Raw genomic sequence first — 16,913 nt, 5'->3', positions numbered from 1 at the left:
CCCAATTACGACAGCAGAGGCGAGATCAATGCTACATTTACACTTCTATCTCAGTAGCACAAAAGATAAATATTTGTGTCAAAGAAGAACAGAGGAAAAAGATTCATGAAATAAAAATATATGAAGCATTAAATAAGTAATATAATGTAAATAAGATTAAGTAACAATCAAAAAATAGAAATTAATGGTCGAAACTAGTGGTTCCCAACCTCCTGGCTTCTGTGGACCCCCACTTTATCATTACTGGAACCCGTGGACCCCTGCTGAGTCATTATTGGAATCAAGGGACCCCCACCGAGTCACAACTGAAAGCTGGGGACCTAATATGTTATTATGATCACATTTTCTAAGCAGTAGCGGACCCGCTTAGGAGGCTTTGCGGACCCCTGGGGTCCCCAGACCACAGGTTGGGAACCACTGGTCTAAACATCAGGGTAAAAATGGAATACGTTAAAAACAGGATTTAAAAGAAAATATGGAATAAGGGACATGTTGAGAATTAATAGTTTTATATATTATATATGTGCTCAAAGACAAAGGGGGGGGGGGTGAGGGATTATGCCCCATTGACTTAAAAGTAATGTTAAAGTTAGGTGAAAATTTCGGCAACAACATAGCATTTAAACTCAAACAACCACTGAAATCCAACAGTTAAATGTAGCTCAAGTTTAAAGGTTACGCTGACTCTAAAGTAATATTATAGTTAGGCCAGAATTTCAATCTTTGGCTTTTTAATGAATTTCTAAGTTGTTTGTTTAAAGTAAAGTAAAGTCATTTTTTATTACCATACTTAAAGCTAAATCTCCCTTGCCACACATGGCCTTTGGCCATGAGTGGCAGGGGGTTAGACGCAGGGCCTGTGTCCAACCACTCGCAGTAAAGGAACCACCGCTTTCAGCTGTATGCAGCCATACCCCATGCTAGCCCCTCCCTCCCGGCGGGAGCGGTCACATGCCCCCCCCCTTCCCCAAGCTACTAGTATTCCCTTGAGACCCCAGTACCCAGAGCATTTTGTTTTTAAAAAGTGGACGGGTTGTCCAGCCCCCTGCCACAAGCCTCTAGTGGCCCCAAGGCAAGAAAATACATTAAGGGTGGAGGGCAGGGAGCCCCTCTCCCTAAAGTAATATGGCCTTCAGGGACCCTATTCTGCAGGGTCATACTTTAATTATAGGGGAGGGAGGAGGCAGCGTGTGGCCCCCTTCCTTTCCTAAGCCTTAAGAGGCCCTGGGGACCACATCCCCCTGGGCCAAATACATTAATTTTAGGAGAGGGAGTGAGTACCCACCCCCCTTCCGCAAGCCCAAATGGGCCCTATGGGGACCTATCCCTCCGGGTCCTAACACAACAGGGACTGCAGGTGGGGTCCCAGAGCACCCACCCCACAGCCAGCTTCCACATGGGAGCTGTAATTGCTACCACCCGAAAGGAAAAACGGATTCTGCTTGCGTCAAGTTTCTTTACCTACAAGAGTGCAGGCAAGGAAACAGAAGCATGCTCCCACATGACAGGAGCATGTTCAAAGCTCCTGCCGGGTGGGAGCATACTTCAGTTTCCCTGTCTGTAGTCTGGCAGGCAGGGACAAGTACTGTCTCCCTGGGGTTAGCTTCCTGGAACACAGGTCAAGAGCCGGCCCCAGTTGATGCGGGTCCTACAAAATTTTCTAAAGAAAAAGTGCATTTACCTCATCTCTTTCCTTGAAAGTTTCAGGGTGATCCGTCAAGCCAGGGCTTAGAAAAAGGGTGGTCCAGGCCCAAAAACACTCCCTCTCCCCTTGCAATTTCCATAGGAAAAAAACAGAACGATACAGAAAAAAACAGCTAAAAAGAATTACACCAAACTTGTCAGAAAGCTGGATACTTACCCAGAAAGAGTGATTTGTGCGATTTGGTGTAAATCTGCTCAGTTGTTTTAGAGAAATCAGAACTCAAATGTAATATTTATTTTTATATAAACAAAAAATATATATATATATATATGTATAACACTCAATGTCATATCAATACTGGTACAAGCCAATCAGTTTCAGAGATTTTCAACTTCTCTCTCTAAGGAAATGTGACCTGAGCAGTTGGCATTTCTACAATGTTATCTGCTAAGTCACTATGTCCCCGTGACAGATACCTGATCAGCATGCTTTCTTGCTCAGTCCCTCACCCACAGCTCATCTTTAAGGAACAGATCTTTTGTGAAAATTTAAGTGTACTCTATACTGTATTCCTGAGGGGTGTTTATTTGGGGATTCCTATGGAAAATGAAAATGCTATTCATCCTTTGTGGGAGAATTCACACTAAGTCACAACTTGATCTGCAATCTCTCCAAAAATTGGTCCGCCATTTTAGAACAGATACTCGCTTCAGCGTGGTCCAATCGTGGTATGTTCCCACTGCTGCTTCTCTTAAGATTTGTTTGTATCCCATGAAAAAGCTTCCCCATATACTCCAATACTCCCAACTTTAAGCGAGAGGTGGAATTCAGGGCTGTGGAATTCCAACAGCCTGTCGCCCAGGACAAACTGTTTGGGGTCAAGGGCAACATGTTTTCATATTGATTTTGTCCTTGGGACAAGTAGGCCAAACCACCTGCAGTACAAACTCTTTGTCTGCCACGCACGCAATCTTGCACCCTTCACTATCCATTACCCAGCAAGTCAACGCCATCTCCTCCTCCTGCTTCAACACCCTCTGCATGCTCTGAAAGATCTACAAATGGATACCCACAGAAACCAGAAGAACAGTCACCCAAGCCCTAGTAAGCAGCAAACTTGCCTACAGCAATGTCCTCTACGCAGGAACGAGGGCCAAACGCAAGAAGAGGCTGCAACGCATTCAGAACACCTCAGCATGCCTCATCCTGGACATCCCCTGCCACATCACAGACCACCTGAAAAACCTGCACTGGCTCCCAGTAAACAAGAGAATCACCTTCAAACTCATCACCCACGCTCACAAAGCACTGCACAACACCGGACCATAATACCTCAACTGGCGACTCTCCTACACTCCGACCTGGCATCTTTACTCTGCCGGCCCCGCCCTCGCAACCATCCCACGCATCCGCAGAACTCCAACCGGTGGTAGATCATTCTCGCACCTCGTGGCCAAAACGTGGAGCACTAGCCCCATCCACCTACGCCAGACCAAAGACCTCCTTACCTCCAGGAAAGTTCTCAAGACCCGGCTGTTCGAGCAGTAGCAGCACCTCCCCCGCCTTTGCGCCTTGAGACCCCTAGAGGTGAGAAGTGTGCTTTACAAATCCCCTGATTGATTGAACTTTAAAAGTAAAGAATCATCAATGTTCGGAAAAAAATGCAAGTAGAAAAAAACTTGCTGTATTACTGTGAATTTTCAGGTACTATTTCTTTGCAGAGTCATTTAGTAAAATGTGCTGATACATGCCAGTTTTCAAAAAAATATTCATTATGGAAAATTAGTGTTACCATTTTCAACAAGATTATGAGAAACATGAAAATAAACAAGCACTGGCAAACCAACCGATCCAACACTGGTTGTCTGTCTTTTGGTTTTGTCGGTGTGTCTAGTTTTGATATGGCTTTTGTAACACTTTCTTGCTGTGGGAGCTGCCAGGCCATCGCCATGGTAACAAGCATTGGCAAAAAAACAACAAAAAAAGTTTTTTGGGTTTCAAAAACACATACATTGCAACAGTAGTTCCTGGAACTGAACAAATCTGTGAGTCATGTGTAGAATGCTATCACTCACAGTAAAGTCAGACGATAAATAGAGAAAATGATTTTAAGAAGAGAAAATGATTTTAAGAAGACAAAATATCTTGGTCAACGCCAGACCTAGTTAGGGGTTAGATAGGGGCCTAGTTTGGGGACTTTAAGAAAATCACAAACGTGCACCCATGGTATATGTCTTTGAATTTTCCTGACTTCACAAGAATTTACAGATATAGACCAGGAAATTGTACTCCCAGAAAATATTTGTGAACTTTATTTTATCACAAGCAAATATGCATGTGTAGATTTGCTCATGCGGAAATCTACTGAGCGTTTTTAAGTTCACTTTTTCTTCAACCACTTTTTCCCCCAACCCTGGAGGAACCTCTACTTCTGCCCTTGGTAGGAATTAATTTCCAATCTTTCTCAGCATAGGAAAAAATGTGTAGGTCTGCACAGACTCCAAGGCATTCCAGCCTTGAAATTATTGCTTACTCCTTCCTCCAGCCCCAGTGGGTAGATCGGCGGAAAGGTGGCCAAATAAGGAAATTGCTATAGCAGGGCTTCAAATTGCTAGCATTCAAGCCATACTATAGTATTAGTCCTGGCTATTATCAAAGCTCTTACATAATGAGGTTGCTGCCATAATTGTTGCCGCACTACATGGCACCAAAGGGACAAGTAGCTATTTATTTTTAAGAATAAGTAAATATAAGAAGGAGCCTGTCCCATAGACACGTAGATATTTTATTAAATTCCACACTCCTGGACAGAATTTTAATAAAAAATAAAAGATCTTGGGTAATGCCAGGCCTATTAGGGGCCCAATTCTTAAAGGGAGTCACAAAAGTGCACCCATTGTATACATTCTTGCATTAGTGCAGATTTAAGGAAGTAGGCCAGGAAATGGAAATTTCTCAAAAAAGAAAAAAAAAAAAAGAAAAAAAAAAAAAAGAAATTGTGAACTGCATTTTAGGTCAAACAAATATGTATGTGTAGATTTGCTCATGCGAAAATCTATTGAGCATGTACAAGTTCAAATTCCCTCCAACTACTCACCCCCCCCCGACCCCACAACGGTTAGGAATAAAACATGCAAGTCCGTAGGTTTGCACAGACTCATAAAGAGTATTTCAACCCTGAATCTATTGCTTACTGCTACCTACAGCCTCAGTATGTTCATTTGTAGAAAGGTGGCAAAATAAGGGCTTTACTAGTATTCTAACCTTACTATATTATGAGCCCTGGCATAATCAGAGAGGCTAATATCAGAGCCCTTATATAATGAAATTGCTGTCAATGTGTCGCCACACTACATGGCACCAAAGGAACAAGTGGTTTTTTTTTACAGGAGAAGTAGATTTATGAAACAACCTGTTTCATGGGCAAGTAGATGTTTAAATAAATTACACACCCCTGGAATTAGAGGTGGGTATTAGAACAAGGTGGACTCCTTCCCACCTCTAGCATTTGTAGTATCCCCATCCTATCTATCAAAAACCCTGCAAAGTACAGTTATCACATTGTATAGGATTCAGCAGCTTTAGGTTTTCTACTGTTGTCAAGTTTTCATGTTGTTCCGAACCCAACACCCATTCTGTCCTGTATACCACCTGCAGCTACCTATTTTATTGTGGTTGATCCACCTTCTTTTATATCAGGATATCCACGTTTTCTGTCTTTCGGATGTGAAGACACAAATTGGCTAAGGCTTCACCAGGGCCATACAGAATCACCCTCTACTTTTCCACCGGTGCTCATGAAAGACCTCCAATTCCTTCTCTTTGCTGGTAGTTCTAGTGTCATTCAGTTTGTGGATGATTGGTTGGTCGCCTCAGATTCTTTGGACAAGTGCACATGTAAATCTTGATTATTTACTTGCTGAACAAGCAAGCAAGGGCTCAAAGACTCAAAGGGGAATTTGTCATCCTCCAGTACATTTATTGGGTCACTGTATTACTTTTATAAAGATGCTTGTATATGAATTTAATCCAAGTTACTTTTAAAGGTACCCCACTACTGTGTTCCTAATGTGGACCCTTAAAGGAATGGATGCGGTTTGTTGCAAATTAACTTTATGTAGGTTCTACTGTTCTTATTAAGACCCTACAGGACCCCATTACGAAATACACTTCAGAGCTCTTGCCTTTAAAAACAAGAAAACGTGGTTGCCATTTTAAAGACTGCTGTGTCCTCATCCTCTGAGCTAGGTTTGCTTAATTGTTTTGGCATGAAAGATGGTTTTGCCCTCTAGTACTGAACCAAGAACATGATTATGCAAAGAAACACATTATATTCCTTTGCTTTGGAATCAGTTGCTGCTTGATCACCCCCATGTTTATGTGCAGTGGCTGCTGCCGCCCACATTATTGAAGTGTCAGAAATGATATTGTGCTGTGCTTTCCAGTTATGCTTGCCGATTCCCTTTTTGTCTTCTTGCTCAAAAACAAAGCACAGCAACTATCAATGGCTCGTATGTCAAAGTATATTTTTGTCTACTTCTCATATTATTCTCATAAGATACCCTTGTGTTGAATCCGGCCTCTTTGTTGCCTGCTTCCCAGGATGGTGAACTCCATGATCATTTTTTTAAATTACTGTGCACCCCAAAAAGCTCCTCATCAACTTCAGAGATACACCAATAAACTGTAATATTGAGCTTTTTGTTGATGGGTCCTGACTTCCAAACAATGATGCAAACTAGTAGCAGGTTATGCTGAGTTCATAACAATTAAGTAGTTGAAAGTAGATGTCTTTCCCAAGCATACTCTGCCTAGGTGCTTTAGCTTTTTGTCCTTCTTAGAGCCCCGTCTCTTCACTGCAAATCAGAGTCTAACTGATTCAAAGTACATCTTAGTGGCAACCTGTGACTTTGGCCAGCTATGTTGACAAAGGGGTTTCCTCAAATCTGCAGGTACATCCATCATAAACTGCACGTATGTGAAGAATCTCCTTCATGCTTTGCAGTTTCTGAAATGCGTTGTTGTGGTAAACTGCAATGTGTAGTACAGAACAGTGTATTTTGGTTTTGCTGATTTCACAGAGAAGAATGCAGCCTTATCCCGAGTTCAAAATGAATCTTTGACCTCTGTGTAGCTGGCACAGGGTGTTCCCAGAGACCCGCCCCATGCCCATGCATCCAGAAACCACTGCAGATAGGCAAGTCACACATGCCCATTGAATATATGGACATGGTTACAGGACCATACAGACTGAGCTTGCCATAATTTGTTAATTGCACTTAATTTTAAGTTTGTTTTTTACCAATGTACTTTCAAATTACCATTTTTATTAGAGAAATATAGATTTACGTAAAGTTAATTCCATCCAATTAAGTTTTGATTCCAGATTTTGAAAGATGATCTTGTGTCATCCTTTACCTGGGTTTCTCCTTCTGTGGTGTATGCCAGCCTGCCCCCCCCCCCCCCCCCAATGTATTCTTAGACACGTGGGCTTCATGTACCTCCATTTTGATGCGGTTTTTGTTCTGCCTTGTGTCCTGGTAGGTTTGGCTCTGCCTTGGGTCCTAGTAGGCTTGATACCTGAAATGTTTTCATTCTTAGTGTAAATTGTTTGACTGCTGACATGACAGTTTTATATTTACAGATCTAGATCCTGTAGTCTTGAGGGACGTGGTTTCATACCCCCAAAGGCAAACAGTCTTCTATGGCCATTGTTTTGACGGCTGACCAAATAATGACTTAGTATCCTGAGAGCGGTTTTAAACTAATACTTCCACCAACTTCTAAAGTGGTGCAGGACTCATGGAAAATTGCTAAAAGACATTGGTCGAAGAACTTACCTTTCTCTCTATAAAATGTATATAATATAATGACGAGGGACACAGTAGAATGGGCTGATTGCTTATCAGTACGCCTCGCTGTATCGAACTCTACTCTAAAACTTCAGCCCTGTGTTCTAACCAACCCTCATTGATAGTTCTTTGGGTCTTGGACCCACTTGGTATTGCCTACTTATAAAAACACATGTGTATTCCAAATGAGAGGCCAAGGAAAGGGTTACATTTGCAGTGTGACAGGAATTATTTGAAGTAATCAGACTACTTCTGCTTATTATGTTCAACAATTATATGAATCTACGTAATTGCCAATGCTGGAAAACCTACAAATTTAACATACTAAATATCTAATTTCAATTTATATATCCTTGATACAGACAACAAATACTTAAGAGAAGCTGTGATTTAAAACCTACCTTTCCACCAAGTTGTCCAAATCTTGCCATCTGAATCAAATAATTCTCCACAGCTTTGGCCTTCTCTGGTTTCACAAGTGCCAAGTTACTCACTATTAAGAAAAGATAATATAACTTAAACATGATCACCATTCAAAATTTATTATTGTCTTGCCAGTATTGTATAAATTGATTGAATCATTCTTCAGTCATGTGTATTTTAATTACAACTAACTGAAAAGCTTTAAATGTAATGTGCAGATTTAATGGCTACCTTTTATTTATATTATGCATGCTGAGTCAAATGATTCTCTAGCATGACCATTTACTGTTGATACTGCACATTTAAGACCTCCTATCACAGAAACACTTAAATGAATCTTAACAATGAAGAACATTTCTCTCAGTAATAAAGCATGAATTAATTAAACGATTGAAAAAGCAATTAAGAATGTCGATATAAACATGGACAATACACAGTTTGTATCCTGTAACCCACACAAAACTTATTTTTACTTACTCTGCATTTTTAGATTGCTTAAGTAATCACAAGTTTTAACACATACCATCTCACCCGAGGAGACTAGAAATTTAAAATTAGCATAACTTGACTTTCATATTTCTTTGTTGGACAAGCAAGGGACATAGCTTCCTTTATTGGCCACATTATATTAACAGATTAGGTATTTTAACAATGCCTAATCCCAACAGATTTATGAACTCATTTCAGCAGTGAAGCACCGAACGGATATAAAGAACATTAATCGATTCACTATAGCTCTCACAGTTCAAATAAATTTTGCCCACTTTGATGTCATTTTTTATGTAACATTTTCATTGTAACTTGGACATTCGCAGTGCAGGACGCAAACATTTCCTCTCTCGTCTGTTTACCTCTGAGGCACTATTTCCAATCATCTCCATGTAGCCATTTCCCACCCCTCAATCTAGCATTACCATTTTTTTAAAGGGACTATTTAGTGTAAAGAAAAATAAACGGGCCCCTCCCCCAAGCAGGTGCTGTGGGTGGTGGCCATATTTAAGTCTACCATCTCCAATCTCATATCCGTCCTGAACTAACATCCTTTAGTCCTCGTGTATTTTTGTTACAGGGGAAGGACTTACAAACTGTTTTTTTTATTCCACTATCTACACTTTGGTCTCCATTTGGCTTCTGAGCCTCCTTCCTGCAGGGGCAGTTTGGACAGCCGCGGCTCCTCTGCTCCTCCCTCGCAGCAGCAGCTGCAAATCTTTTACTACAAAATTATCATAAACTGCGTTTATGATAATTTTGTAGTAAAAGGAGCAGGGCCACAGGCTATGACGAGCACTGAGGGGAGTGCACTGTGCACTCCCCTCAATGCGCATGTATGTTTGGCTGGCCAAACACACATGCGCACAGGGTTCTCTCCAGCCCGGCACTGTGTTGCTGGGCTAGGTAGAGCAGGCCCAGGCCCCCAGTCTGCCTGGGAGCACCTTGACTGGGGGCTCCCAGTCAATCCTACTGCTGCTCTGAGCAGAGTCTGGATTGGCCACAGGGCAGGCTAGGAGCCTGTGCCTGCAGCAGAGGAGCTGGTCGCAGCAACGATCCAGGTAAGTGTTTTTTTTGTTTATGAATTCCCGCCCTGTCCCACCCCTAGAAAGCACTGTGAGCGGCTCCTGAGTTTGAAAGTAGTCTCTCCCGCTGAACTAGAGCCTCAAACAATAGAATTTGTTTTTCATTTATCCTAAATTCCAAAGTGCTATCATAAATCTAAGGAATTGAATACACCAGTAGAAAAAGATGCAACTTTTCAAACAGTGAAGTACCTGTAGCGTCTGTTCTCTATACTCCGAGACAGAAGGATTTCTTAGGATGTCACAATCTACTGCCCAACTGTTGTTGCTTTCTCCCACTGTTCAATTCACTACATTATTGATTAGAACATGAAATCCAACATTCTTTTAAGAAGGTTAAAATTACATATTTCTCCCTTCCTATACATCAGTAGAAACAAAAAACATAACCTGGGCAAAACGTAAACTGAAACAAGAAAAACAACATGCAGGTGTGTACAAATAGACTTAAAGATACTACAGCAACTACTGCCATGCCTATCCCCCTCATTCCTAACAGTCAGAGCCTCTTCTTTTCTTGCAACATCTTAATTCCAGAACACTACAATTTCCTCTCGCTCTTCTGGAACTTCCCCATATAATCCATTCTTTTGACCATTGGAACTCAAAGTCTCTCAAAGCTTTTAAACATGTTCCTTTTCCTACAAACACCAGTATAGGGATCTTTCAGGATTACACATTTTTTTTGGACTCCACTGCACCTTGTCAACTGACTCACATGCTATACCTTCCCATCCTCCAATTTCCCAGCATTGTACTTTTTTTGGTGCAAAGTAAGCACTCTTGTTTCAAACCATATGTCCATGTTTTATTCACACCCACTGCCTAACTTTTGCTTCCACATTTCACACAATGACAGTCATCATAATACTTCCTGTACTTGCCCTGTGACTCATTAATGTGCTTCCTCCCAACATCAGAATTCCAACTTATCATTCTACCTTTCTTCATCCACCTTGGATACTCTGAGTAAGGTGCATGTCCACGTATGATCGCAAATGGATTTTCACCAGTGGATTCTTGCTTTGTCACACGATGGGCCCACAACATTCTTCTCAATTATTTATCTAAATTTTCCTTTGTGTACTCCCAGCAGATTCAATTCCTTAATTACATAACTAAACCTCTCTGCTGTTCTAGTACCTTTAGGATGATACAAGGATGTTATTCTATGCGTAATAATCAAACGTTCTAAATATTCTAGCATTTTCTTAGGCCTAAATTCCCACCAATATCTGTCAGAAGGCTGGACGGAACATCCTCTTTAGCAAATGATTTATAAAGGAAGCAAATCACAGTATTTGTGTTCTCCCTATCAACAACTTTCAACTTCGCTAACTTGAAAAATACAATAGTATAATGTACTTGGCACCATCAGTCCATACTATGGGTCACATTATATCTAGAGCCACACACTACCATGACATAGATGGACTTTTTGAAAGGTTGCAAAGGCAGTTTTTAATATTTCTGCTTTGTGTAACGGCTGACAATCAACACATTTCCCTACTTTTCAAGACAATACTTGCACACCAATGCCCATTTTTGATTCTCTTATTAGTCCTGGATATATCCATTTGACCTTCATGACATCATAAAATTATTTATATCCTGTTATCCCAGTAGGTTCCTAGTGCAGTCTTTGTCTGGCCATTGTTTTCTGAAGTACTCACTAGCCATCATCTACGCCTCATCATTTTCATCAGCAAATTCCCATCAAACTCTTTAGTGGGAATTAGCATCCTACTCTGAAAATGCACAGTCACATTTTCATTACTCCTAGTATGTACTTCACCTCATAAATGAAATCTTACAAGCGCAGTGATAAATAAGCTATTCTAACAAAAGCTCTAAAAAGTCTCAGTAGTTTTAGATTAGAAAGGGATTTGTGAAGGCTTCTATTTCAATAACAGGTTCTCTTTCCTCAGAGGGAGAAAGCGGCCCAGAATCATTCACAATGACAACCTCCTTTCTAGACGATTCCACTTGACAGGATGCACCCAAATCCTTGTTGCTGGCATGAATTGTTTCAATAGTGTTTAAACTGGAATCATAATCTTGCAGAATAGAAGCTTCACAAATTGCTTACTTCAGGTCATCAAAGGCAATTTGACAAATGACTAAACCATTCAAATTGTGACTTGATTTCCATGCATTCTCTAAACACAAGTGTCTGGTCTGAAAATTTGTAAACAAATGTGGAATAGAATTCAGCTAAACAAGCTCAACTTGGAGAACCATTTCACACTTCAGTACCCCGCTAACATTTCATTAATCCTAATTAAGTGAAACTGATGAATAAGGAGATTACATTTTGTCAGTCGACAATCAACGGTGAGAGGCAAAATCAACTCAAGGCTTGATGGGCTCAATTATCTTCACAGCAACTAACTTCTCAAGTTCTGTTTTGATCTCATCCCTCACTATCTTCGAGATATTTCTCACTTTGTGTATTTTGGGTGCAACACTGGATTTTAATTTAGTTTTACGAACATAGCCTTTCAATTTACTTTCTATCATCTCAAGCACATAGGGAAAACAGTTTACTGGCCACTTACTGATATTTTCACTTTCCCCTACACCTGCCATCTATTCTAGACTACTAAGGTCAAGTATGATAAATTTTGATGGTTTACAAATATTTTTTGGGTTATTAAAATTCAATATTTGGATTTTATACCCAACAGTACCGCTGTCTGGATTGATATCTACCAGTTCCTCTTGGTCCCCAATTTTCTGTGCAAACCTGTTCCGCCACACGTCCTTTCCAATGATGCCATATAGAGACCTCGAGCCAACTACTACTTGAATCGTAATTACCCCTATTTCCCCGATCACACAGGTTTGCTACGGTCTGTGTTTCCACCTTTAATTTTTAACAGTTTCCTTTTTGCTGATACTCTTGAACACTTAATTGCTTTGTGACGCTCTCAAGTTGTCCTCCTTTTCTTTGTCGTACCTTGCAAAATGTCGTACTCCATCACATTTCAAGCATTTTGCACTGAATGGAAGGCATTTCATGCTCTGTGCTTGTGCTGAATGGCTGGATTTTCGCAGCAGTGTTCTCCACTATTGTTTCTAAAACATTGCATTTTCACTTTTTAGTTTGTCTCTCTGGAACTGATAACTATTTTTTGTTTCAGAAATTTAGTTTAATCTCTCTCCTTCGATTTTGTTTTCCCTGCCAAAAGTACGTACAATTTGGCTTTCTTTAGAAGTGCAATTACATCCTTTAGTGGCAAGTACGCTCTCACCCATAATCTATCATATATGCCTGGATTAAGGTCCTGCACTCCGATCAGTTAATGTGCAAGTTCATTTAATAATGTTACAAATTTGCCAGGTTTTTTTATTTTTTATTTCTGAAACAAACTCCAGCCAATAAGGAGGGGGCCCCCCATCCCTCAACCACTTCTAGGGATCCAGGGTTCTATTGTTTAGATACCCCATTAGATATGATTTTAACGGGCCCTGCACCCTGTGAAGTGTACACTACACAAGACAATACAGATACAGGCAACTATATTCCTCCAAAGGAAGCTAGACATACCAAATCCAATGATTTTGCCAAAGTTCTTAGTTGGAATATAGCAGGGCTGGAAAGCAAAATGCAAAATTCGGAATGGGGTCAATTCATTGACAAACATTTATTATGTCTATTTCAAGAAACTTGGGCGACGGGTCCCAAACACAGATTAGGTTTTAGAAGCTATTGGGTTCCAGCTCGAAAGTCATCCTCTGGGAGATCTTCAGGAGGGCTACTTATATGGCTAAGTAGTTCTCTCAGAAGCAAAGCTGTAGTAATAGACACGGGCTGCCCTGATCTACAGGCCCTATTGTTAATGATTCCTGAGGAGAAATCCTTACTAATAATCATGGTTTATAACAGGAGTGAGGGTTCCCTCGTAGATCACGACGCTCTATTTTTAATGGATAGCTTACTTAAAAACAATATTTCTCACTTTATTCTGATTGGAGGGGACTTTAACGTTACATTTGAGCCCAACCCTCTGGTTCAAGAGATACATCAGGAAGAGGACGCCTATTGGGGGATTCCACAGCTAGTCTCCAACAAACGACTGAGATTGAGCAAAACAGCCCGTTTAGTGGCTGATATTACAATAACTTATGGCCTTCGAGCATGTAATGGTCGCTCCTGCTCTGACGCAAATTTGCATCCCACTTTCAAACGAGGAAGGACTAGAAGTCAGATTGATTATATACTCCTCGACATTAGACTGTGGGGCCATACAGTATGGTTGATATGAGAGTACAAGAGCATGAAGAGAGTGACCACGACCCATTGATTCTATTGACTAGAGGCTTATTCCCTTTACTTGAGACACCCCATTCTAAGCTTTATGCCCATCAGCTAGTTTTATCAAATAATAGATGGAATTTAAAATGGGAGTTTGTTACTACATCCCCGAGCATCTTTCAATCAATCTACAATCTGCTAGCCAATCAAATGGGGTGCATGCTTCATTACAAAGAAGATGATGAGGGTGATAGGCTTTTAGCAGCCCATAGTAAACTGTTTGATTCCCTAAAACACCTCTTCACAAAAGAGATCTCCAGCAATACCAAGAAAAAGTGCCGGGCACAGTGGTTTAACAATTTATGTAGGGAAGCACAGCTCACTCTACTGAAAGCCTTAAAAACAGGCCAAGTTGAATCTATAAGAACAGCTAGAAAAGATTATAAGAACGAATGTACCAAGGCACGTAGAAGCTGGGAAGAGGCTAGATGGGTAGCTATCTCGGAAACCGCTAAATCAAAAGATACCTCCAGGTTTTGGAAATTAATAGCAGAAAACTGTGGAGACTGCCTCTGTACCTGGCACATCAATTCTTCCTGCAACCTGGGTTGAGCATTTTGGCCAATTATACGCAGGTTCTCCCGAGGTATCTCATAGGTCCCTCGATGTCCCAATATTCCAAGCTACCCCGATCTCATTCACTTTAGCTGAAACTAGCGCCACTATAGATTTGCTAAATTGGGGAAAGGCTCCAGGTCCTGATAAGATTCCGGGCGACTTATACAAGACAAGACAAGACATGACATATGGGCTCCTTATCTCAACCGAATCTGCAATGCAATCGCAGCTGGAGCTCCCATCCCTCACTCATGGAAAGGGGCCGAGATAGTTCCCCATCTTTAAAAAAGGTTGCCCCAATATTCCAGCTAATTATCGTCCGATCAGTCTCCTGGATAATTTTCAAAAAATCTATGCCAAACATCTTTTGTGCCACCTTGATGAATGGATCATGGAATCTAATGCCCTATCTAATCTACAAGCAGGGTTTAGACCTGCTGTGAGCACTATCGGCCAAGTCTTGAGATTCCTGGCAATTAAGTGGAAGAATGTGGACTTAGGGGGGGAAATCTGTATGTGGTCTTTATAGACCTGAGAGCTGCATTTGATCTGATCCCAAGGAACACGCTATGGTCAACACTCTCCAATATGGGGGTTCCTGCAGGTCTCTTGAGTCTTATCACCTGGCTTCATGACAATACTTATGCCCTAATTAGATGTGGCAAGGAGGGTGAGTTGACAGATCCTGTGGCCATCAACAGAGGAGTCCGGCAGGGGTGCGTTCTGGCTCCTACCCTTTTTTTTGCTTTATATCAATAACTGTATCCGTTATTTGGAGAATTGCATAAACGACTCGCCCAAATTGGCAGGGGAAAAAATCCCATGTTTATTGTATGCGGACGATACAATTTTGCTAGCCAAATCTCCTATGGGGATTCACAATTTGGTTAACCAATTTTGTGCTCATTGTAGGGATTTTGGGCTTGACGTTAACACCAAAAAAACGAAATTTATGATATATAGCTCTCTAAGGAAACAACCACGTTTTAACATTGAAATGAATTCAATACCACTGGAGAAAGTGGAAGAGTTTGACTATTTGGGAATTAGATGATCAACCACAGGAAAATGGGAGGCCGCCATTGGTAAAGGGGCACTTATTTTAAGTCAAAGAGGTGGGGCCCTAGTACTTAGGTCCAGAAAGGTCCTGAGTTCCCCTTTGATTATAATTGCTGAGATCTATAATGCCCAAATCCGTGCGGTGGCCTTGTATGGAGCAGAACTCTGGGGATTACACAGAAGACTGGATATTTTACAAACAAAAGAAAACAACTTCCGTAGACAGGTTTCCCGGTTAGGGGTAGGTACCCCAATGATTCCTCTCAGGCTCAACTTAGGGTTAAACAGCATTAAAACCATAGCGGCCCTGAGACCGCTTTCTTATTGGATCCGCCTTTGGACAACTCCGAACTCGAACCATATAGGGCGGCGGTGAGGGAAGTTATAGCTACTCCTCAGGGCCCGATTAGAATTCAATGGCTGCAGGAGATGAAATCCACTTGGGCTAATATAGGTCTCTCCCATTACTGGGAACACCCGGAACTGATTCCCAATAACGCAAGACATCTCGTTAAAAGAAGATATTGGGAAAAAGTCAACGAAGATATACTGCGCCAAAACGGGCTGGGTAGGCTAACAACAGAATTTCTCCAAATTAAACATGAACCTTGGCCCGAGACTTTCATGAACCTCCCTATGCCATTTCATGCTTGTGCCCTTTATCTACAGCTTAGATATGGTTCCCTACCTACTAATATCTATACGGCCCACTGGTCATCCAGCATCCCTTCGACTGATAGATGCATATCCTGTCCTCTATATAAAGGAACAATCGAGCATATTCTGTTTTTCTGTCCCTCATATAAGAACCCTAGAGGAAAGTGGATTATTCCCCTCTGTAAAAATCTATTACTGTCGGATAGAGTCAATGCCATCAGAATATGCAAATATGAAACATCTACACTGGTTGCCTCCTCAGTTACCAAATTTTTATCGGAGGCTTGGTGTATCCGTCGTAGGCTCATTTCTGTAGAGAGGCCCCAAGAGCTTTAGGCTGAGCCTTTGTTTGTTCACAGAGGGAGATTTCAATCAGATCTATATTTCTTCGTTCCTTCTTTTATCTCTTAATACATGCTAAGTACCATGTTATTTCTTTGATTTTACTAATTTATATGCAACATCTTTTCCTGTATTTTAGCAAGAATTCTGGACCTTTTTAGGAGTAAATTGAGACCGCATAAGCTAATTTTAATTTTAGTTGCAAGGATTTTATTGAAATATTTTATACGTTAGCTGATTATCAGACTTTTATAGTATCTTGAATGATTGTTATTATGAATTATGATGAGTTATTGCAATTCCAATGGATTTTATACAATCATGTAAAACTGTGTTTTTCTTTTAATTGTCCAAATTTTTTGGACTGAATGTATTTAAATAAATAAAATCAACTCCTACAGTTTCATTCCCCTCCCGTTTACAGTGAATGCACTGGTCTTTTCAAAGCACTGAGCAATAAAAATGATTTAATAATTAACAAGCCT

At 40.8% G+C, this 16,913-nt stretch overlaps 1 protein-coding gene across 1 annotated transcript in view; it reads right to left on the bottom strand.

Moving 5' to 3' along the window:
• The window catches only part of PDCD5 (programmed cell death 5), a 70,368-nt gene that overhangs the window by 5,687 nt on the left and 47,768 nt on the right, over positions 1 to 16,913 (bottom strand). The window contains exon 4 of the mRNA XM_069217664.1: positions 7,899 to 7,990. Within this exon, the coding sequence (XP_069073765.1) occupies positions 7,899 to 7,990 (92 nt within the window). The remainder of the gene's footprint in view (positions 1 to 7,898; positions 7,991 to 16,913) is intronic.

The sequence above is a fragment of the Pleurodeles waltl genome, chromosome 12, assembly GCF_031143425.1.
Source record: "Pleurodeles waltl isolate 20211129_DDA chromosome 12, aPleWal1.hap1.20221129, whole genome shotgun sequence".
NCBI lineage: Eukaryota > Metazoa > Chordata > Amphibia > Caudata > Salamandridae > Pleurodeles > Pleurodeles waltl.
The sequence above is the reverse complement of the archived record's forward strand: the minus strand, read 5'-3'. Positions and strand labels throughout refer to the sequence as shown.